The 24,156-nt window shown below is 41.0% G+C and overlaps 1 protein-coding gene across 4 annotated transcripts in view; it reads left to right on the forward strand.

Moving 5' to 3' along the window:
• The window catches only part of Alg9 (ALG9 alpha-1,2-mannosyltransferase), a 101,471-nt gene that overhangs the window by 31,308 nt on the left and 46,007 nt on the right, over positions 1–24,156 (forward strand). For 3 of the 4 annotated variants that reach the window (XM_008832797.3, XM_029563405.1, XM_008832799.3), the window contains exons 9-13: positions 286–408; positions 5,551–5,705; positions 9,204–9,333; positions 9,908–10,055; positions 14,230–14,359. In XM_008832797.3, coding sequence (XP_008831019.1) covers positions 286–408; positions 5,551–5,705; positions 9,204–9,333; positions 9,908–10,055; positions 14,230–14,359 — 686 coding nt within the window. The remainder of the gene's footprint in view (positions 1–285; positions 409–5,550; positions 5,706–9,203; positions 9,334–9,907; positions 10,056–14,229; positions 14,360–24,156) is intronic. The other variant, XM_008832798.3, reaches the window with a different exon arrangement.

The following is a 24,156-nucleotide window of genomic DNA, read 5'->3' on the forward strand; positions in this document are numbered from 1 at the left end:
CCTTATATGGTAGAGGAATGGAAAATAAACCAAATTTCCAATTGGTAGGCATAAAATGAAATACTTAAAACTTGATTTCCAGCCACAGCATCTTAACTGAATCTTCCCGCCTTCCTCTTTGTGCTTCCTGTATGTGGTTCCGCATTGAGGAGAGAGTAGGCTTGTGGATTTCCATTCAGTTGAGCATTAGATTATTAGTGTTACCTGAGCAAAGAATAGTGAGTCATGTATTGTGATAGGTGTTGAGGGCATCCACTGATGATTTCTCATCTCTGTCTCCCTCAGGTACAGAACCATGGTCTTTCTATTTAGTTAACGGATTTCTGAATTTCAACATAGTCTTTGCTTTGGCTGTTCTGGTCTTGCCGCTGACATCTCTTATGGAGTACCTGCTGCAGAGATTCCATGGTGAGTGCCATAAGAGATGATAGGGTTTTGGATAGGGGGACAGAAAAAGTAACAAGTTATACCAGTAAGTGAAGAAATTCCACTTTAGTCTCCACTTTCTTTCTATGGACATGGCTGACTCATTGAATTTTCAGTGGATTTTGTAGATTATTTGAACCTATGTCAATATTTGGTTAGTTGTTTCAAATTAAATTAGAAGCTTTATATCCTTTTAAGTGAGGAACCAGTATGATTTACCCACTCACCAGTGAAGCAAAAACATAAAAAGCGGGAGAAAACAGCCTCTTTGAATCATTTGTCTTGTAAAGAAGTGATAGATTGCTTACACCAGTTCGTGCTACAGGCATACATTCTTTGGGAAATTATTTCAACCAAAGATTTGAAAACGCAGCCTTGGCAGGGATTCTGTGGTTGAAACTGAGTGGCGGCTTCAGCCTCCTAAGAAGTGGGACGCTGTTCCTGCTTCCCTTTTGCTTCTGCTGGCCGGACTGGGAAGGTTTGTGAGTCACCCTGCTCACCCTTTTGTGTGGCATAGCTGGTGTTTCCTCAAGTTGTCTTGGAGCTAGCTATCTGGTGCCTACAGTTTCTTTTCTGGAAAACAGATTTGAACAGAAATTCCGAAGAGATTTGGAAAGATTTAATTTGAGACTCCAGTTTGATTTGGATGTAGGTGATTGATTCTTCTCTGCCTACTCAACTTTTCTTCTGTTATAGTTTGTAAAACATTTACTGTGTTAGATACTAAAAAGTGAAAGAATCTTAAGAGTAATTTAGAAAGATTAAAAATTGTGTATATGTGTGTATTTTATGTGTTCATGTGTGTATGGAGGTGTTTTTCTCTGACACACACCACTTTACTGACTCAGGGTCCCATGTAGTCTCACTAGCCAGCTTGCCCTGGTGAGTCACCTGTCTCTGCTCCTGAGCACTGGGACTAGAGGCAGCTGTCATGCACACCCAGCCTTTATATGGTCCTCCAGCTTGCAAAGCATGCACTTTATCCACTAAGCCATTTCCCCAACTCTTTTCATTTTAGTATAACCATAATGCCATCATTCTAACAAAATTGGCATAATTCCTTAATACCATCTAATCTGTAGTTGATATTCCCAGATTGTCTTAAAAATAGCATTCTGTAGGCAGTTTGTCTAAAGCAGGGCATCATCTTTCTGAATTTGCTGAGTGCTATGATTACTGACATACACCATTATTTCAGCCCTCTCCTAAAATTTCCTAACCCAGATCATCATCTTATATGTTCTGCTTTCTCCTTCCCTACCCCCTCCCTTCCCTCTCCCGACCAGGAAGCTTATGTCAGTTGTACCTGGGGCTTCTGGGGGAAGGAAAGATTGAAGCCAAAAGGCTATGGGAGCCACTGCAGGTCTTATTCCTCTGCAAAGTAACCATTTACTTCTGCCATCTGGTGCTTTGACTGTTTATCAAGCAGGACCGGCCTTCTTTCCTCCCTCCCTCCTTCCCTCCCTTCCTTTCTGTTCTTTTTTTTTCTTGAGACAAGATCTCATGTAGCCCCACTGGCCATTGGAATTACCATGTAGCTGAGGCACATGTAGCTGGGTGAGCCACTGTACCCAATTGTGTTTATATTTCTTAAGGATCACTTTTTCCTCTGTGCGTGTGTGTGTGGGGGGGGGTGTAGGGGTGTGTGTCATGTAGACATATGTGCTCCTTTCTGTTCTTTTTTTTTCTTGAGACAAGATCTCATGTAGCCCCACTGGCCATTGGAATTACCATGTAGCTGAGGCACATGTAGCTGGGTGAGCCACTGTACCCAATTGTGTTTATATTTCTTAAGGATCACTTTTTCCTCTGTGCGTGTGTGTGTGGGGGGGGGTGTAGGGGTGTGTGTCATGTAGACATATGTGCAGCCAGCAAATCCCCCACCCCCCAGTGCTGGGGTTACAGGTGTATATGACCACACCTGGATTTTTATGTGGGTTCTGAGGATTTGAACTCAGGTCCCATGCTTACACAGCAAGGCCTTTAACCTATTGAACTCTTTCCCTAGCCCTGCACATTTTCGAAAAGTAATTTTCCTTCTGACTACTACAATATACTGTGGTGTAAATAAGAAAGGATAGTAAGCTGTTCTCTGTTCTATGAATCTAATTTTGATTTCAAATGTACAAGGTACAACCTAGTAAGAAAATGAGTGCTCTATGACATTGTGCTTTTATGTGTATATTATGATAGAAGCAATACTTTTAAGAAGATTTATTTATTTTATTTTATGTGTGTGTTCCTGAGTGTACATATGTGCACACATACATGCAGGTACCCACTGAAGCCAGAAGAGGGTGTCAGATCTCCTGGAACTGGAGTTACAAGGGGGTTGTGAGTTACCTGATGTGGGTGCTGGGAACAGAACCCAGGTCCTCTGCAAGAACAGCAAGAGCTCTAGGGGCTGGAGAGATGGCTCAATGGTTAAGAGCACTGATTGCTCTTGCAGAGGACCCGGGTTCAATTCCCAGCACCCACATGGTAGCTATGAACCGTCCTTAACTCCAGTTCCAGGGGAATCCAAAGCCCTCTTCTGACTTCCGCGGCACTGCACGACACGGGTACACTCACTTACATGCAGGTAATACACTCATATACATTAAATAAAAATTTTTTAAAAAGAAGAGCAGCAAGAGCTCTTAACCACTGAGCTGTCTCCTCAGCCCCAGGAGCAATACTTTTTAAAAGGAAAAAAAAACCAAACTCGAAACTAAACCAACCAACCAACCAAATAAAATCTAAAACAACAGAAGAAATTACCCATGCCTTAATATATACAACTGTGGTCTCTATCATATGTAACTATGGTTAGTGATTTTGTATAGAATAGACATTTTCTTACAGATAAGAAAATCCCAGTTTAAAATATGCTAACTTGAAAGGTACAAGTCCTAAAGTATTATCAAAGATTTTATATCCATTTGGGGGGCAGGGGAAATGGCTCAGTAGATAAGAGCACTTGCTGTGCAAACATGGGAACCTGAGTTTGAATCCTTAACACCCATGTGAAAAGCAGACATGGCTATGTGGGCCTGTGACCCAGCATTGGGCATAAGGAGACAGGCGGATCTCGAGAGCTTGCTGGCAGACCAGCTAGTCCAGCCGAAGTGGTGAACTTCAGGTTCAGTGAAAAGCTGTCTCCAGACAACAAGGTAGAGAGCAACAAAAGAAGATACCTGAGCCAGGTGTGGTGGCACACGCCTGTAGTCCCAGCACTTGGGAGGCAGAGGCAGGTGGATCTCTGTGAGTTCAAGGCCAGCCTGGTCTACATAGTGAGTTCCAGGACAGCTGGGGCTACAGGGAGACCCTGTCTCAGAAAGACCAAAAAGAAACAAAAAAACAAAAGAAGATACCTGATGTTCTGCTCTGACCTCCTCATGTTGGGTGCATGTACCTGCATACTCGGGTACATGAGACACACACACACACTACTAAAAGAAATGTGGATTGGAAGGTTTATAAACTTGTTAAGTTCAAGAAAGTTTTTTCTAAAGTGTGTGTATGTTTATGTGTCTACATATGTACTGCATGTAGACATACATGTGGCGATCCAAGGATATTTTTCCGGAGGCAGTTCTCTCCTACCATGGGATCTGGGGATTGAACCCAGGTCAGCAGGTTTACACAGCAAGCTTTTTTTACCCACTGAGTTATTTAATTGGCCTGAGTTCAAGAGTCCTTTCCCTCCAAAGCTTTCTCTAGACATACAACCTAGCTAGCTAATTAGACTTTGCTGGCCAATCTTAACAGTTCTGGTCTATAATGCACACTTTATTGTTGTGGGCATAACGAACACCAGGGGGTGCTGTCTGTCCACTCTGCCAGTATTTTGTATGCACTGCTCATGATTACCAGTGCTGACACAGTAAGTTACCTGTACTGTGGGCTGCAGTTTGATCACTCATTGCACATGCTCCTGACACCTAGTAAGTGTTTGAATCTTAGTATTCATTATTTTCCTTTAATTTTTTCACGTGTTTTAAGTACATTTTAGTTCCAATTTTGAGATTCATAGTAGATGAATATTATAGAAGAGGAAAGAAAACTTAATCAGTAAACCCCCTTTAAGAGTGTTTTTATGGGGCTGGAAAGGTGGCTCAGTGGTTAAGAACACTGGCTGCTCTTGCAGAGGACCCAGTTAGCTGCTCTTGCAGCTAACAACTGTCCCTAACTCCAGTTTCAGGGAAATCTGACGCCCTCTTCTGACCTCTGTGGGCATTTCATGGCACAGGTATGCTTACAAACAATGCAGGCAAACAATCATAAACATAAAATAATATTTTTAAAAAACTTTATTTTTTGTGGTCTTTTTGAGACAGGGTCTCCCTGTAGTCCCATTTGTCCTGGAACTCACTATGTAAACCAGACTGGCCTTGAACTCACAGAGATCTGCCTGCCTCTGCCTCCCAAGAGCTGGGATTAAAGGTGTGCACCACCATGCCCGGCTAAAAAATATTTTTAAAGAGAGTGTTTTTATGTTTGCTTTGAAACACTGTCCGTCCACATGGTAATGCACTCCTGTAATCTTAGTACTCTTGAAACTGAGGCAGGAGGATCATGCATTCAAAGCCAGCCTGGCACCATAGATAGGCACTTTCTTAAAAGCAAAATAAAACTCATGAAAAACTGGTTTGGAGCCTGATGAAAAGGGTTTGAGAATCCAACTGTTTTTCTTCCTTTTACCCATGCCTGTTTTAACAGACCAACTGGTATGTAAATAAGATGATTAATATTACACAGAACAGAGGAATTAAAACCTGACAGATTGGTTAATGTCAAGAATCTTCAGTTTTAGTGGCAGGACTTGTTGCAGAGAAAAGGCTTTTTGTCTTCACCCCACATAAAATTTATTAAGTTCTATTATCTGTTCACCTGATTTTCCGTCTGTTTGAGCTAAATCTAGCATTGTACCTCCCTCAGAGCCAATCTGTAGCTCAGGACTATGTATGTTCCTTTCTGTTTTGTGGCTTCATTACCTTAGAAAGGGTGTGAATTCCTGAGCTGAAACATTTTATGGGCTATCCTCAGGCATCCTCCCAAACTGAAAAATGAAAAGAGCATTAAAACGAAGGGTGTCGTTTTGTTCTGCATGGTGAAAGGTGGGTGTTTTTCTGTGTCTTGCAGTTCAGAATTTAGGCCACCCATACTGGCTTACCCTGGCTCCAATGTATATTTGGTTTATAATTTTCTTCGTCCAGCCTCACAAAGAGGAGCGATTTCTTTTCCCGATTTACCCACTCATATGTCTCTGTGGTGCTGTTGCCCTTTCTGCTCTTCAGGTGAGTCTCAGGGGAAGTATGCCTGCCCTGTTCTGCTTCACTTACTAAACAACAGCTCATAAAACTTAAGGGCAAATTAAGAGTGAACCTGCCTAAGGTTTTACCCACAACATGAAACCTTGTGCAGATCATAGTATTACAGCTGTATGTATTAATAAGGATGTGACTACACTGTATTCACTGATTGTATGTTTGCAGTATTAATCTGTGTGATAATTTATCTCTTGTCAACAAGAATCCAATGACTAATAAAAATGCATTTTTAAGCCATCATGTGGGCCACCACAGCATGGTGACACCAGGGCAGACTAAATGGAATGTTTGTTCTTCCACAATTAGATCAGAGTAAGACTTACTCAAGACTTTGGGATTACATCAGACAATTAGTAATATGGGATAGTTTGTAATCCTGGTTTAAAACTGGCCCAGGTCAATTCTCTGGCAGTCAATCATACTTTTGTTTGGAATATCTCTATGTTTATGGCCTCAACAGTGTGGGACTCTCTCCTCTCTCTGCTACCATTTGCAGTTGGCAGGGAGAAAAAAATTAAGATAAAGGCTGGAGAGATGGCTCAGTGGTTAAAAACACTGACTGCTCTTGGAGAGGACTGGGGTTCAGTTCCCAGCACTCACATGGCAGCTAACAACCGTCCGTAACTCCAGTTCCAGGAGATCTGATGCCCGCCTCTTCTGACCTCCATAGGAACTGTGTAACATGGGTGCACTTACATACATGCAGGCAACACACTCATACACACAAAATAATAAAATAAAAATAATAAAAATAAAAAACTTAGATGGTAGATTCTTGTTCTTAACAGATTTAATGAGCTATATCTCATAAGCCTGTTCATGAGTTCACCTGTTTAGTGTTTAATTTAGTGGCATACTTGCAGAGGCATGCAGTCATCAGTTTAGAGGATTTTATTTTTAGTTTTTATTTTTGAATACTTTATTATTTTTATTTTATGTGTATGAGTGTGTTGCCTGCATGTAGGTAGGTGCACCTGTGTCGTGCAGTGCCAGTGGAGGTCAGAAGAGGGCATCAGATCCCCTGGAACTAGAGTTACAAATGGTTGTTAGCTGTGATGGGGGTGCTGGGAATCGAACCTGGGTCCTCTGCAAGAGCAGTCAGTGCTCTTAACTGCTGAACCATCTCTCCAGTCCCCAGTTTAGAGGATTTTTATCCCCTCAAAGCCCTGTGTCCTTTTCCTATCACTTTCCCTTTCCTTTCCTCACATATCTTCTCAGTATACGATCACCAAACAACTTTGTATATAAATTGGCCTATTCTTTGTATTTCATGAGTGGAATCATAAAATATGTAGTCTTTTGTGAAGAGCCTCTTAGCATAATGTTTTTGAGATTTATCAATGTTAGGGTGATAGTTTAAAAAATAAGTTTAATTATAAAAGTATAACTTCATGTCAGGTAATTTACAAAGTACTAAAAAAACTTTACCTTCTATCAAGACCCCTAGCACTTGTGCATATCACATATCAAAGTTTATTATGATTGTGATAATAACTGCATATAACTTGATACCCTTTTGAACTTTTGTCATAATATTGTTAGTGCTGCCATATCTACACCTAGTATTTCAGTAGCAGTGCAGTGTTTGAGATTTCTTTGTTTGCATGTGTGTGGGCGGGGATAGTCATTCACTTGCCTTGGCACACACAACTTGCAGAGTTGATTCTCTCCTTCCATCATGAGGGCCCTGGGATCAAACTTACATTGTTAGACTTGGTGGCAAGCACCTTTACCCACTGAGCCATCTCACCATCCTCTATTTTGTATATAATAAATAGTAATTAGAAGTAATATGAATTGAACTAATTATGCATCATATAATTATTAGATATAAATTGTGTTAGAGAGGCTAGAGAGCTGGCTTAGTTGTTAAGAGCACGTACTGTTCTTACAGAGGACCTGGGTTTGGTTCCCAGTACCCACATGGCAGCTTACAATGACCTGTAATTCCAGTTCCAGGGGATCTGATACTTACGCACACATGTGGTACATATACATACTTTCAAGCAAAACACTCACACATAAAATAAAAGTAAATCTATAAATCATGTTAGGATTTAAATTATTCATCTTTGTGGTATTATACTGCTAAACATTTTATTTGAAGACTAAAAGTCCTATTTTCATTTAGGTGTTTGGATTGTTTGCTTAAGACAACCCCCCACCCCTCGTTTTGTTTTTGTTTTTATTTATTTTTATTTTTTATTTTTTGGTCTTCTTGAGACAAGGTCCCCCTGTAGCCCCAGCTGACCTGGAACTCACTATATAGACCAGGCTGGCCTCGAACTCACAGAGATCTGCCTGCCTCTGCCTCCCAAGTGCTGGGATTAAAGGCATGCACCACCACATCCAGCTGTTTTTGTTTTTAATTGAGGCAGTAAGGATCAATCCTGGGGCCTTGTACATGCTAAGCAAGTGCTTTATTATTGAGCCATAACCTTAGCCCTTCCCCAAAATATTAAAAGGGTTCAAACATATTTATGACACTTGTTATATATTGTAAAATTGATTTCTAAAAGTATATCTGGGAAGGAAGAGAGAGAGGGAGGGAGGGAGGGAAAAGTCTGAGGAGGTACTTAAAGACAACAGGGTGTAGCTCAGTGGTACAGTATATATTTAATATGTGTTAGACTCTGGCTTCCTGTTCCCAACATTATAATCATGTGGTTTATGAAGTAGTTTAGCAGATAATTATCATTATGTCCCTAGTGTTATAGGCAAGGAATTCCATTTTTCTTCTTATTTGATCATAAGATATTTAGCTGAAGCTTAAACTTTTCTCATGAGACTTGGGTTACTGAACTTGAGGTGGTGATACATGCCTTTCATCCCAGCACCGTGAAAGCTTAGGTGGGAAATCCCAAGCTCTAGGCCAGTCTCTACTATATAACATGACCCTCTCTGTCTCACCCCAAACTCCCTACTCTGCTAATAAAAGAAAAAGGTTTTTGCTAAGGTTTAAGTAAAGATTAATACTCATATCAAACATATTGTTGAAGTGCTTCATAATAAAAAAATGGTTAAATAGCATTTTTGTTAAAATATTTACAAATATGTTGTTAGAGCCAGGTGTGGTGGCTTAGGTCTGTAGTCTGACACTTGGAGGGCAGAAGCAGGAAGATGGAAAATCATGGGCTACAGAGTGAGACCTGTCTTGAAAAGCCAAAAAACAAATAAAAAAAACCCCACAAAAAAACTATTAGGACTTTATACACTAGCAAAAACATACCAATAATTTTCCTTTGAAGCTGGAGTTCATTCTTGGCAGGCTGTCTGACTGGGCTGCCCTCCAGACAGTGCGGGAGGAACTAGCTTTGATCTTAGAATTTGGAGTGGGCAGCTCACCAAGTGTTTGTACCTGCTTAGACCCTTCCTCACAGCCTGCTCTGCCTCTGCACTCCAGTGTTTTTGTGATGTCTCAAGGCTGTGCACATCTTCTATTAATACAGTTGTCCTTCCTTCTAGAAATGTTACCACTTTGTGTTTCAGCGATATCGTCTGGAGCATTATACAGTGACGTCAAACTGGCTGGCGCTAGGAACAGTCTTCCTGTTTGGGCTCTTATCGTTCTCTCGCTCTGTGGCGCTGTTCAGAGGTAGATGTGCTGAGAGTATCTTCTACCACACTCACGAGGCACCTTGTCTTAGGTTCACTTGTGGCACATATTTGATTTAGGATAAGAAGAGGCCTTTCCAGAAGGGAGGAGTTGTGATAACAATGGGATGTGTCTTCCATACCGAAGACTGAGGTTTCCTTTTTATATGATTACACATTTTCCCTCCAGTATCATTGATTTCCCCCTCCATTTTAATGTCTGCTGCTGATGTAACAAAGCCTAACTTATGCATATTTTCATGATTATATATTTTCTAGTAATCATTATTGGGGTCATAATAAAATGTGCCCAAAGAACAGGAGGTTTGAAAAGTAAACATACAGAAAAGGACAAGAAGGCAAGTTCTATTTGGCAAAATGAGGCCTCCACCTCAGAAGTCTTTCCACCTGGACGGACGTTCCTGCTGGTGGAGCAGGCTTCCTCCTAGAGCCCCTGTGGCCCTTCATACTCTAAATTTCATGTAGATTACAGCGAGGTGTTAGCATGCTTAATAACTGAAAGTCAGAATCTGTCTTACTCATCCTTGACTTTTGTTAACTCTTCTCCCTTTTAGGGTATCATGGGCCCCTTGATTTGTATCCAGAATTTTATCGAATTGCCACAGACCCCACCATCCACACTGTCCCAGAAGGCAGGCCTGTGAATGTTTGTGTGGGGAAAGAATGGTATCGATTTCCCAGCAGCTTCTTTCTTCCTGATAAGTAAGTTGTCCTTTAATAAAGATTTTGTGTATGTGTGTGCACATGTGTGTGCACAAGAAGGCCAGGGGAGGGTATAGAATGTCCTCTTCTGCCTAGTCCTTTGAGTCAGGGTTTCTCCCTGAATCCAAAACTTGCATTTTTTTCCAGGTAGGCTGGAAGTCAGCAAGCCCCTGTGAGATCCTCTTGTCTCTGCCATGCTCAGCTTACAGGCACGCACAGGACACCTGGCTTTTTAATGTGGGTGCTGGTATCTGAACTCTGGTCCTTATGCTTATACACCAAGCACTTTTAACTGCTGAACCATCTCTGCTGCTTAGCATTTTAAACTAAAGCGTGAAAGTAGCAGTTTTGTAGCAAGGTCATGTTAGGTTGGTTGGTTTGTTTTTGCTTTGGAGTTTTTTGTTTTGTTTTGTTTTCTTTGGGCTGTGTGTATGTATATGTTTGTGTGTGTTGGGGGTGGGGTACACGTGCCTGTGTGGGAGGCCAGAGGTCAACCTTAGGTGGTATTTCCCAGGTGTGTCCACCCTGTTTTTAGAGACAGGGTCTCTCATTGGCCTAGGACTCACCAGGCTGGCTGGCAGTCTCCAGTGGGCCCTGGAGATCTTCCTATTTCTGCCACCCCAGGATTGGTATTACAAGCACACACCACTACACCTGACTTTTTTACATGGGTTCTGGAGATCAAAATAAGGTCTTCACACTTGCAGAGCAAGCGCTTTTACCAGCAGAACTATTTTCTCGGCCCTCTTTGTAGGTTTTAGCAGAAAGTTATTGAATAATTTTTCATTTTAAATTGCTGCAAATCTGCACTACATTCCTGTCTCCTTTATTTTTAAACTGGGGTTGGGGGGCATTACCTGGCTATGTGCTTATACTTCTCATAGTCATGGGTGTCTGTGAACTTCTGAAAATGTTTGACAGTAGGCTCTGCTAGTGACTCTTCTTTGTGTTTGTGATGTATGTGTGGGTGCATGTGTGAGGAGGGCAGACGTTGATGTCAGGTGTCTTCTTCTGTAGCTTTCCACCATGTTTTGAGGCAGGGTCTCTCACTGTACTTGGAGCTCACACCGCTAGCAGCCCCATGGGATCTTCTGTGTATCCCTTCCCTCCTGTGCTGGGCTTATAGATGTGCACCGCCACACCTAGCTTCTCCATGGGCATTGGAAAGCCAGTCTCAGGTCCTCATGCTTGCACAGCAAGCACTTTACACCCAGGGCCCTTCTTGATGCTTATTTACAAGTCTGTGGTTGATACTAACCTACTTCTGAAAGTTGCATAGAAACCCTTGCTAGAAGACTGCTTTTAGAAAATAATCTTTTTCTGTCAAGCAGTAGTTCTACCCTGATCCATACACAGCAGGGAAACCTTTGCTTAAGATACCTTTACCAGCTTCCTTTATGCTCTCTGGTAGATGTGATAGCATATATCCTGGAGTAGTTATGTTTTCTTATTTGTTCCTATGTAGGTGAAATGGAAGTCAGATTAGAGAGTAATGTTGCTCATTTGAGGACTGGCTTCAGCAGCTTCTCACCTGGTGGGGTAATACCTTTTGCATAATACAAATTCCGTATCAGTCATGAAAGATTAAATGGAAACTTTTTTTTTTTTTAAATAAAAGAAAGTTTACGGTTCTAGGGGAATAACAGTCCGTCCTGGCAGGGAGCATGGTGGCCGGAGGTGGCTGGAGAAGGAGTGGAAGCTAAACTCTCACATGTTTAAGCAGGCACAAGAAGTGAGAGATCTGGCAAGGCTTAAGAACTCTCTAAGCCTCCTCCCTGTGACGTGCTTCCTCAGGATAGCCACACCTTCTAAGACTTTCCACAACAGCACCACCAACTGAGAACAAAATGTCCAAATACTTGGAGCCTATGGGGGACATTTTCATTCAGACCACCACATTTCACCCCTGGCCCCCATAGGCTCATGAGCATAGAAAATGCAAAATGCATTTAGTCCAACTTTTAAAGTCCCCATAGTCACTACCAGTCTCAATACTTTTCAAAAATCCACAGTCCAAAGTCTCTTCTGAGACTTAAGGCAATTTCTTAACTCTAAGCCCCTGTGAAATCAAAATCAGAATCACATACTCCCAACATATAGTGGAACCGAATACACATTGCCATTCCAAAAGAGAGGAATAGAGGCAGAGTGAGGAAATACCAGACCAAAACAAGGCTGAAAACCAGCAGGGCAAACCTCAAATCCAGTAGCTCCATGTCCGACTTCTGATACTTTACTTCCAAAAGTCTTAGATGGCTCAGCCTCTCCAGCTTTGCTGCATGCAACATACATCTCTCTCTTGGGCTGGTACTACTCCCTGTATGCTATGCAGGTCTTTTTGGCAGATGTCTCACAGCTCTGGCATCATGAATGTCTTCTTGGGATCTCCATTACCAAGGAGGCTTCACCTTCACAGCTTCACGCAGTGGCGTATCAGGGCGTTCTTTATGCAGATGAACCCCTGCTGCATGCTTCCTGACCTTGGTGGCACTCTTGCATTTTTTGTGCCTCTAAAGCCAGAACCAGGTGAATGACACTGCCAGGTTTGGCTGCAAGTTTGGGATGGATTCCAGCCTGCTTTATCTGTTTTAGAAGCTCTTCTCTTCAGTGGCCTCTACAGCATTTTCCTTTCACAAGTTGGAGACTTAGCTGGGTGTGGTCTCCTTAATCACTTCAGTCTTCTTATCAAAGGGATCTTCTCTAGTACATGCCTCAGCTCCAACATTTATCTTCCTAGTTCTCTTTTTCAATCCAAACTGTACATTCTGTATTTCTTTCTGCCCCATTTGTTCTTTTTCATTGTAGATCTGCATAATATTCACCATTAAAAGCCATGCCACCATTTCTACATTATGCTGTCTTGAAATTTCTTCCACCAGAGTAGTTAGTCCATGGCTTTTCAACTTAGCCTCAGGCAAGCTTTTTGGCAGTGGGCAGACTCCAGCCAGACTCTTTCCCAAAAGAACTCAGTTGCTGCTTAAGTCCTTAATTCCCTCTGGAACTACATTGTTCACAGGACTATTTTTTCAGGTGCCTACTAGAATGGCCTATTAAGTTCTGCTTACAGCAGTCAACTACTTTTCTAGCACAAACTTCCAAAGTCTTCTACATTCTTCTAGAACCCCACATGGTCAGGTTCTTCACAGCCAACAGCCCACTCTCTGGTACCAATTACTGTATTAGTTACTTTTCTGTTGCTATGATAGAAACACTGACTAAAACAACTTATAAAAGAGTTTGTGTTTACAGTTCCAGGGGAGTTACAGTACATCATAGCGGGGAGGCGTTGTGGCCAGAGGTGGCTGGAGCAGGAGCAGAAGCTAAGCTCTCACATCTTCAAGCAGGCACAGGAAGCAATACTGGAAACTTGTTTTTTAAAAAATATTTTATTTGGGGTTGGGGAGTTAGTTCAGTGGTGGAGCACTTGCCTAGCAAGCACAAGGCCCTGGGTTTGGTCCTCAGCTCCGAAAAAAAAGAAAAAAAAATTATCATTTTTATTTTATATGTATGAGTGTATTGCCTGCCTGTGTGTAAGTGCACCTTACATAGTGTTGTGCAGTGCCTGCAGAGGTCAGAAGAGGGTGTCAGATTCCCTGGAACTGGAGTTAGGGATGGTTGTTAGCTGTCATGTCGGTGTTGAGAACAGTGCTCTTAATTGCTGAGCCATATCTTTTCAGCTCCGGAAATTTGCTCTTGAAATGTTGATGTTGGCCTGCCTTTGCTTTTATATTTGAGATAGGTTCATAGCTGAAGTGCTTCTGAGGCTATGCAAGACCAAAGCAGTGTTTTCTGAGTTCGTTCTTCATGGCGCATGTCCCATCTCATCTTTTTAAATGCACCAGATGAATCTGCTTTAATTTTGATTAGTCCCTTTGATCATGTGGTAATTAGTAACACGGGTTGACACTTCGCCTTGTTTTGTTGACTGTCAAGTTACAAATTTTGAAGCTGAGAGTAGAGTTAAAGGAGCTGAGAGACCTTTAGTTGTAAATTTCTCAGTGATTTCATGCTGAATTGTGACCTCTGCTTCTGCTCCCGGGTGGAGGTTTCAACAGAAATAGGTTTTTTTTTTCTTCACGTGAAATGTTTTTCACATGATTCGGGGTGAAGGGTGGTTAAGTACATTTAGCAATCTGATCCCCTGTGGTTTTGCTTCTCATTTGTGTTTCTGCAGTTGGCAGCTTCAGTTCGTTCCATCAGAGTTCAGAGGTCAGCTCCCAAAGCCTTTTACAGAGGGACCCCTGGCCACCAGGACTGTTCCTGCTGACATGAATGACCAGAACCGAGAGGAGCCATCCAGATATGTAAGGGCTGTTCTCTTGTTGCCTCTTTGAAAAGGGTTCTCTCCAAGCATCTCTTGGCATGTTATATTAGAGCATTGAAAAAATGAGTTTCTCAGTCATTTCTTTAGAGTGAGGAATATGATAATGCCTGTGTCAAAAAAGTAAGCAGTATCACTTTTATTTCCATATTACCCCATTTTAATTTGCTATGTAAAACATAGAATTCAATACAACTCAAACTCTTAGGTGGGCTGGAAATTTTCTCATGAAAGAATCGGTTCTGTCATTTTAAAGTGCATTGAAACTCATATTATTTCTTGACCTAATAAAATGCTTGGTGGGGAGCTTTCAAGTTATCAGATTACCCTTGACCTAGTTGTTACTATACTCTGGTTCTAGCACAGAGACAGTCAGAAAGGCTGTTTTCCGCAGTGAGTTCTGTGGAGCAATTTCTGTCAATGCCATGATCTTCTGCCTATTTGCCTTGACATGCTGAAGTCATGTGAATTTTATTTCTGCTCTTTTGAAAGATGACATTTTTGGCATTTGATAGCTGTGAAATCTCCAATGGTTAAAAAGGTGAGAGGAGTCTGTGAGATGGCCCCTTGGGTAAAGGCACCTGACTTCCTCATGCCTGCCTGGTATTCCTGTTATCTCCCCCCGCCCCCCCCCCCCCCCCCCGCACAAAATGAATAAAAATGTAATTTAAGATATTTTTTGAAGATGAGAGCAGTGGGGGCTGGAGAGATGACTCAGTGGTTAAGAGCACTGTTTGCTCTTGCAGAGAACCTAGATTCAATTCCTAACACCCATATGGCGGCTAACAACTGTCTGTAACTCCAGTTCCAGGGGATCCGATGCCCTCTTCTGACCTCTGTGACCATTGTATGACATGGGTACACTTACACACATGCAGTCAATACATTCATACATATAAAATAAAAATAGTAAAAAGATGGGAGCAAGAAAGAAAATGTTTTTCCTATTTTATAGAGACAGTAAAAGATTGTTTTATACAATTAGAAAATACTTTTTCTTTGGTAAACTGTTGTTAAGCAGGTCATAGTTTAAATGTAAATAATACTTAAGGTTCTCCTATATGATACACTAAAAAGATAGAGTAGTGAGACTTCTAGTTCTCTACTGAAGGAAACCTGTAGCCCCACCTGGCCTTGTGCCTCCCAGATTGGGGCTAGACCATGGAGACCCTCAGGTCTTAGGGCTGAGGGTCTTTCTATGTGAGCTTTATCTAAAGGCCTCACTCCTGAGAAGGTAAGGCACACCATTTTTTCTAGACTTATTGTTTTGTGTTTTAGGTGTAGAGTCTCATTGGTAGTTCTGGGCTCAAACTCACCAAGTAGACCAGGCTGGCCTTGAACTATTTGGCCCAGGATGGCCTTAAACACTCTATAATGCTGCTTCAGCATCCTGAGTGCTAGGGACATAGGTGTTCACCATGGTGCCTGGCTTTCTGCCAGTCTTAACTGGAGACTCTTGATTTATGTTATGGTGAAAATACCTGTTGGCAGGTGAAACTATTACTGGTAATTTTTATTTTAACTAAAGTCACTCTCCTAAGAGCAAGCTTTGATATACAGTGGGTATCATGGGGACACACTGTCAGAGGGGAAGGGGAACAATTTGAATTCAAAGTGATGTTAACAGAACTCCTATCCTGATGTCTTCATGCTTTAGGAAGAAGTAACATGATGAAGTTAAGAAAAATATAGTGTGGACTTTAGAGTCAGTTAGACCTGGGTTCAAATCTCAGCTTTGTTGTTTAATGACCTTGGGAAAATTAATTTTTCTGTGTAATTAATTTTAGTTTCTCTGTGAAATGGGAGTAATGATAACTACTTTGGAATTATGAGATTTAGTATTACATCTGTATCATATTTAGACAGTCTTGTGTAGCACAGATTGGGTAGGAACTGGCCGAAGCCAAACATGACCTTAATTCTGACCCTCTGCTTCCACCTCTGGAGTGCTGGGATTGCAGGCCTGTGGGCCAACATCCTGGTTATATGGTGCTGGGAATTGAACCAAGGGTCTGCTGCATGCTAGGCCAGCACTCTACCAACAGAGCTGTATCCCCAAGCAATCTCTCTCATGTTTAGCATAGTATCTGGAATTTAGGTTTTTCCCACAAGTGCTTTTAATCTGATAAAGGACGCTTTACCTCTTGTAATCTGTCCAAATTTTTCTTTTTCCTTACTATTATTATTCTTAACCTGGTGTTTATTCGTTTGTTCAAATTCGTTTGTCTTTTCCTTACTAATGTCTTTGGTTTGTATTGGCGACTGTGCCTAGAGTACCTGTCTTCTATCTCATGTTGTCAGAATTTTCTTCTAGCATGAAACGAACATTTACTTTTGTATTTAGCAGGATTTCCTTTAAGTCCCTTAAGTACTTACCAGTACAGGTCACCTGGCTGATCTTTTTCTCTTACATTATCTGAGTATTTCTGGTAGGTATTATCCCTTTCCCCATCAGGTGTGTGAATGCTCTGAAGGGGATGACTATACCTACCATACCTTGTTCCTTTTGTATTCACCATGGTATCTAGGTCAGGGCATACTTGGTAGTTAGTCTGCTAGTGTTGCTCTAGTGATTACAATCAGCGTCTCTCTGCCAGTCTCTTACCTGCAAGAACCAGTGGATTCCTGAAACTGTAGATATGCTATGTGTTCCTATACACAATAAAGTTTAATTAAAAATTAGACACATTAAGAGATTAACAATAATAATATAAAAGAAAACAGTTATCATGCATTGTAAGTTATGTGAATGTTTTAAAATGTGTTATTGTACTATCAATTTTAGTAACTTCAGCAATTTCTTTCCTCAGTAAGTTGAGAATTCGCACCTTTTTATTTAAAGGGAATACTTTATGGCTTCCCTTTGCCATATCCAAATTGTCAGCATCATTTATTTTGTTCTTCGCAGCCTTTACTGAGTAAAGTTAATAAAAGTTCTTGAACATAAGCACTGTTGTGCTATAATGGCTCTGATAACCAAGATGGCTCCTGCAAGATTAATGGGCAGGTAGTATATACAGTGTGGATGCATTGGACAGAAAGATGATGCGGGTGCTTAGCTGGACGGTTCATCATGGCAGATTTTACCATGGTACTTAGAAAGTGTGCAACTTAACACCTATGAATGATTCACTTCTAGAATATTCCATTTAATATTTTCAGATCATGGCTAATGAAGGTTATTGGAACCCTGAGAAATGGAATCTTGGGTGGCTAGGAGTGGTGAGGGACTAAGTAAGGTTCGTGCTTTCTCGATAGACAATGAGCCTATTGAGAGAAAGCTGGCTATGAAATTTGTGGCGATCGTTCTGCTTAGATTCATGTTTCTATATTTCCTGCTGCCAGGCATTGCTGAATTTGGTTACATGATTCTACGTTAGCTTTACCCCAAAGCGGGGAGATTGTCAGTACCAGCAGGAGTCACAGAATGCTGGCTGTTAAAAGCAAGGACAAGCAAACTGACATATGTGCTGGGTGTTGGGTGGGTCCTGTGCTTACCTGCATTCCTGTAGTTGAGCAGAGTTCTGTGTTGTGGTTTCAGTGGATATTCTTGTGTGGTAGGGAAAGCACCTTCCAAAGCCAGTTGATTCACTTTGGCCCTTTGGAAATTAGTAGGGACATTTGCTAGCTTACTATTAATTCCATATGAACTATGACCAGGGATTCATCTCTTTCAGTTCGATGTTTAAAAAGACTTTTGTTTTTCTCTGACAATGAAGCTATGGACAAGAAAAAAGCATCTCCTTGCCAAGTACCATCACTGTTACTAATTTAGTGATTTTTTGCACGTTTTAATAATTTTATTATTTATTACTATTGTGGGAGGGTGAGTGTGTACTATGGAGTATGTGTGGAGGTCAGAGGACAGCTTTATGGGATTGGTTCTCTTCTACCTTCATGTGAGTTCTGGGGATTGAACTCACATTGTCAGATTTACACGGCAATGCCTTTGCCTGCTGAGCTGTGCTGCTGGTCCTTTCACTCTTCTGTAATACACACACTTAGATAGAAACACAATCTCATGTATTTTTAAATTTTTCATTGTGCTGGAATTATGACTGTAATGGCCAGGTGTCTCTGCCTGACTGGAAGGGGAAGCCCATGCATTCCTTCACTCACACTGGCACCTTTGGTATCAGCTCTGGTTGCGAGTCCAGGTTCATAGAAGAAGACCACATCATCCTCTGTCTTTTCTGAGCATGCTAACTACTAGTGTTATGTTCATTTACATTAATTTTTTTACTATTTATTTATTTATTTATTTATTCATTTTGTGTGTGTATGTGTATGTGCCCATGTGGAGGTCTGAGACAATTTATGGGAGTCCATTCTCTTTCCAAGGATCCTGGGGATCAAACTCAGGTTGTCAGGTACAGTGATAAGAGCCACCCCCCTAGCCCTTGTTTACAGTTTTAAGAAGGGTCTTGCTATGTAGCCTAGCCCAGCTTAGCCTACAGCTCAGTGTTAGGATCATAGGTATGTGCTATAACACCCAGCAGTGTGTCTTTCTGCTCAGTGGCTCTCAGTGACAGGTTTTAGTCTACTTACATTCCAGGATAAGTAGTTCAGTCTGTCATCCATTTCTGTCCTATGTGGAAACTAGGAAAGATGTATGATCCTTGTTTGTTCACTGTCCCCCTCTATCTTTGAGTTAATCAAGAATTAGGAGTGTTTAAAAAGCCTCTTTTCAGCCGGGTGTGGTGGCACACACCTTTAATCCCAGCACTCGGGAGGCAGAGGCAGGTGGATCTCTGTGAGTTCAAGGCCAGCCTGGTCTACATAGTGAGTTCCAGGAACGCTAGGGCAACAGAGAGACCCTGTCTCAAAAAAAAGACCAAAAAAAAAAAAAAAAACCCGGCCTCTTGTTTCTAGTGCACTGTTACCAACTATATTGCAGAAATACTAATTTATTACTTCATATTTCAACCATTACTAAACTGTGGCATTAAAATTGGCTCATGCCAAAATATTTGTAAGAAACTAGATCTAAATTTAAAAGACAAGATTAGTGTTGCTGTTTTTGACAAGATCAAATTTTTGTTTACCATTTCAAAGCAAATGATAAACTTTCTTGCTCTAAGTCTGATCTGGTTTTGGAGTTACCTAGTCAGTGGATATAGGCTTTGGAGAAGACAGCAGCTGAGGAGGAAGCTTACAGAGAAAGGCTTTTCTCTGACTCTGATCAGATGCTTAAATGAAGTTGCTGGTCACTTGCCTATGTGTTACCTTTCAAAGAAACACTAGCCATTAAGTTTTCCCCCAGATAGCAATATAGTCATTCTGTTATAAAATGATGCAAAATGGCTAAAAATCATTGTGCACTAAAACCCCACAAAACTTACGGAATAATGGGATTAAGGTTATCGTACTTAAGGGGGCTGGAGAGATGGCTCAGTGGTTAAGAGCACTGACTGCTCTTGCAGAGGACCCGGGTTTGATTCCCAGCACCCACATAGCGGCTACAGACCGTCCTTAACTACAGTTCCAGGGGAATCGAAAGCCCTCTTCTGACCTCCGCGGCATTGCACAACATGGGTGCACTCACATACATGCAGGCAGTACACTCATACATATAAAATAAAAATAAAATATTAAAAAAAGAAAGGTCGTCATACTTAAATACTTTGTTAAGGGGGCTGGAGAGATGGCTCAGAGGTTAAGAGCACTGCCTGCTCTTCCAGAAGACCCAGGTTCAAGTCCCAGCCCTACACGACAGCTAACAACTGTCTGTAGCTCCAGTTCCAGGGGATCTACACCCTCTTCTGGCTTCTGCTGGGTTTTCGTGACATGGGTGCACTTACGTACTTGCAGACAATACACTCATACACATAAAATAAAAATAATAAAAATACTTTGTTCATAAGGATCAATTGGTAGAATGCTTGTCCAACATGAACAAGGCCCTAGGTTCAATCCCCAGGGCTGTGTGGTGATGCACCCTGGCAGCTGAGCACCTGGAAGGGGAAGGCATGAGGATCAGCGTCATCCTCACCTACACAGCAAGTGTGAGGCCACCTGGGATACATGAGACCTTGCCTCAAAAAAGAAAAAAAAATAGTGACAGGAACCTAATAAAAAATTTAGCCCAGTTTTATGTTTGATGTTTAAAAGTCTATAACTCCTTTAATAAATATGGCAGTGTGCCTTGTAAAAACTTGAGTTTGTTAGTGAGATAGTGTCAGTAGTGTTTTGAAGCAGTGAAAAGTCGTCTGAAGCCTGACATGATAGTAAATGTGGACCAGAGAGTGCAGCTCAGCACGCAGTAGCTGAGGATAATTTGTTGTGTGACTTATGCAGTTTGTGTATTCCCACACGGACTGGTTCAATTATACGCAGCTCTCTGCAGTTGCCTAGCATTTCTTGTATATAAGAAAGTGTAATAATTATCCATTGTGTTGGTACAAGCTTATATTTTCAAATGAGTGTTAAAACAGAAGCACTGTACTGACAAGATGGCTCCATGGGTAGGAGTGCTTGCCGTCAAGCCTAACAACCTGAGTTCCATCCCCAGAGCGACATGGCGGGAGGAGCGAGAACTGATGCCTGCAGATTGTTCTCTGACCACACACAATAAATAAATAAATGAAAAAAAACTAAAAAACCGAAACTACCGCAGAGGCACTGTTTAGTCAGTGAAGGTATTAGTTTATTCTTTATCTCTGCTTTTCCCAGTGAAGCAGTAGAATAAATTATGGATTTAGAAGAGAACTTGAGGTAGACAGTCTGTGATTGCTTCATTTGTGGGTGAAGGAGCTGAGGGTCAGGGTCATTGTAACTTGGTAAAGGTTAGAGAAGCTGGTTTCATGATTCCCCAGTGTTTTCCCAAACTTCCTCTTCCTTCAGTGCTAATAACTCTTTGCAGTGAGGCTGACAAGACTTAAGTAGCTGAGCACTGCTCTAAAACAATTCTTGCGTTTCTGGAGCTGTTTCTTTGTGCCAGATACTTTAAGTAGGAGCTGTTACTGTTATCACTGAACATAAATAATCAGGAGCTGCCTTCCTCCTTTTTCTTCCCACCACTCATGTTCACCTTTCTACTTTCCTTCTTAGCTGTCCTTGTTTAAGGAGGAAATAAATTGCCCTGTTGGTTTCCTGGCTAATTGTTACCAGTCTTGGACATCAAAGCAGGCAGACTCAAATTGCTATATTTATGCTATAACAAGATTGAAATCTATTAAAAATTTAACTGAGGAACATTGAAAATACTTCTTTAAAATTCCCCCCCAAAATTATTTCCCTACTATCCATTATATTGACAATTAGAAATTAATTGATGTTTTTATAACTTGTAATGATGAGCATTAACTCTCATGAGTTAATGTTTTTACAGTGCATTAAAATTTTACTTGTGGGTTTAAAGATTCACTCAACAAATATGTGTTTAACAAGGTGAATATGTATTTTAGCAAGGCTATATGTGGAGCAGAAAAACTGTAAGCCATTCTGTGCCTCTGGGTGGCAACTACTTTTTAAAATTTAGCTTCAGCACATCTAAAAGAGGAAATGAAGACTGAGGATTGTAGCACAGTGGTAGAGCACTTCCCTGCTATGCATGAGGCCTTTGGTTCTTTCTGCAGTACTGAAAGAAAAGAGAAGTACTTGAACTCTGGCTTTTTCCTTCTCGGCCCCAGTGCTCTGGTTTCAATAAAGGAAATATTTTTTGAATGAAAATTTCCAATAGACTGAGAATTTCCAAGGCCCTTGATACATTTGTGAATATCTTAGTCTATGATAGGACTAGACCTGAAAGGCACTGAGAGTGTTTCTATTTCAGCTGTCCCATTACCTCTTTTCCCATCAAATGATTCATGGTGGCAAAGTTTACTTTAAGACATGATTTCTGGGGCTAGAGAGATGGCTCAGCAGTTAAGAGCACTGACTGCTCTTGCAGAGGACTTGGGTTAGATTCCCAGCACCCACATGGCGGCTTCGAATTGTCCTTAACTCCACTTCCAGGGGAATTCGATGCCCTCTTCTGACCTTCGCAGCATTGCACGACATGGTGCACTCACATACATACAATACACTCACACACATAAAATTAATAAATTTTTTTTAAAAAGACATGATTCCTGGGCTATGGGACCGCATGACCAAATAGGAAATCTACCTGTTACTGTGTTTCAGAGATGAGCAGTGGTTAGAGGATTACTCTGAGCTGTTCTGATAGCTAAGAGTTGAGAAACAGGTACTATAGACTCCAATTGTGCCACTTTAAAAAAACAAAAAAACAAAAAACAGCCGGGCGTGGTGGCGTATGCCTTTAATCCCAGCACTCAGGAGGTAGAGGCAGGCGGATCTCTGTGAGTTCAAGGCCAGCCTGGTCTACGTAGTGAGTTCCAGGACAGTTGGGGCTACAGGAAGACCCTGACTCAAAAAGACCAAAAAAATACACACACACACACACACACACACATTCCTTAACATATTTATTTATAAGGTATAAACAATGTAAATTGATGATTGTCTACGTAGAGTTCCAGGACAGTTGGGGCTACAGGAAGACCCTGACTCAAAAAGACCAAAAAAATACACACACACACACACACACACACACATTCCTTAACATATTTATTTATAAGGTATAAACAATGTAAATTGATGATTAATAAAATTAGCTTGAATTTCCCTATCATTGCCTTTCCCCTTTTGTTTTAGAAGTACTAATTTGTTTTCCAAAACATCTAGTTGGCTGATAGAAACTGAAAGAATTCATGTTTCTTTCAGAACGATTATAAATGCTTGTTTTATAAAATTTTTAATTGAGGCATATTTTTAACTTGGACAGCTGGTTGATATGTAGCCTGTGACTAATGAAATGAAATACATTTTTGTTTTATGATTATAAAACAGGGTTAATGTCACCCTACAGTTTTATTATTTCTGATGTAAGAAAGAATGATTAAATATGAAGAAACAAAGAAAAAAATGAGCTCTTTGGTTACACTGGAGGCAGATTTAAATCTGACCTTTTGATTTTTTTAATTGTAGGTGGTCTCAGATTTTGCAGTGTGAAATATTAATAAGATTGAAGGAACTATTCTTTCTGCTTCTAATTCAGCTTGTGTTATGAACACTAGCTTTTTAGACCCAAGGTGCAGTGGACACATAATGTTAACAGGAATTTAAGAAATTTCAAACTAAAAAATAGTCATAGTTGATCTAGATTTTGTAAGGAAAAATCTTTATCCATAGAGGAGAAGCAGGTTATATGCTGACAGGTTGGTGGTGATTTTCTTTAGGTGAGAGTATAATAAAAAGTGATTTTTTTTTTTTTTTTTAAAGCCAGGCTTGGTGGTGCATACCTTTAATCCCAGCACTCGGGAAGCAGAGGCAGGGGGAGCTCTGTGAGTTCAAGGCTAGCTTGGTCCACATAGTGAGTTCCAGGCCAGCTGGGGCTACAGGGAGACCCTGTCTCAAAAAGACCAAAAAACAAAAAAACAAAAAAACTTTTCTTGGTTTTAATCATATGATGATAGGGGCTGGAGAGATGGCTCAGCGGTTGGGAGCACTGACTACTCCTGCAGAGGATCCAGGTTCAATTCCCAGCACCCACATGGCAGCTATGAACCGTCCTTGACTCCCAGCACTGCAACACGGGTACACTCACATACATGTAGGCAATACGCTCATACACGTTAAAATTTTTTTAAAAATTAAAAATAAAAATCATGTGAAAGCATAAAAATTTGCTCCTTAATAATTAGTAGATGTGAAAAACATTATCGTTGAAATCTACCTGATGACTTTATATCCATGCTCAGATGCCAAGGAGCTCAG

The sequence above is a fragment of the Nannospalax galili genome, unplaced genomic scaffold (assembly GCF_000622305.1).
Source record: "Nannospalax galili isolate Female #2095 unplaced genomic scaffold, S.galili_v1.0 scaffold335, whole genome shotgun sequence".
In the NCBI taxonomy this organism is placed as follows: Eukaryota; Metazoa; Chordata; class Mammalia; order Rodentia; family Spalacidae; genus Nannospalax; species Nannospalax galili.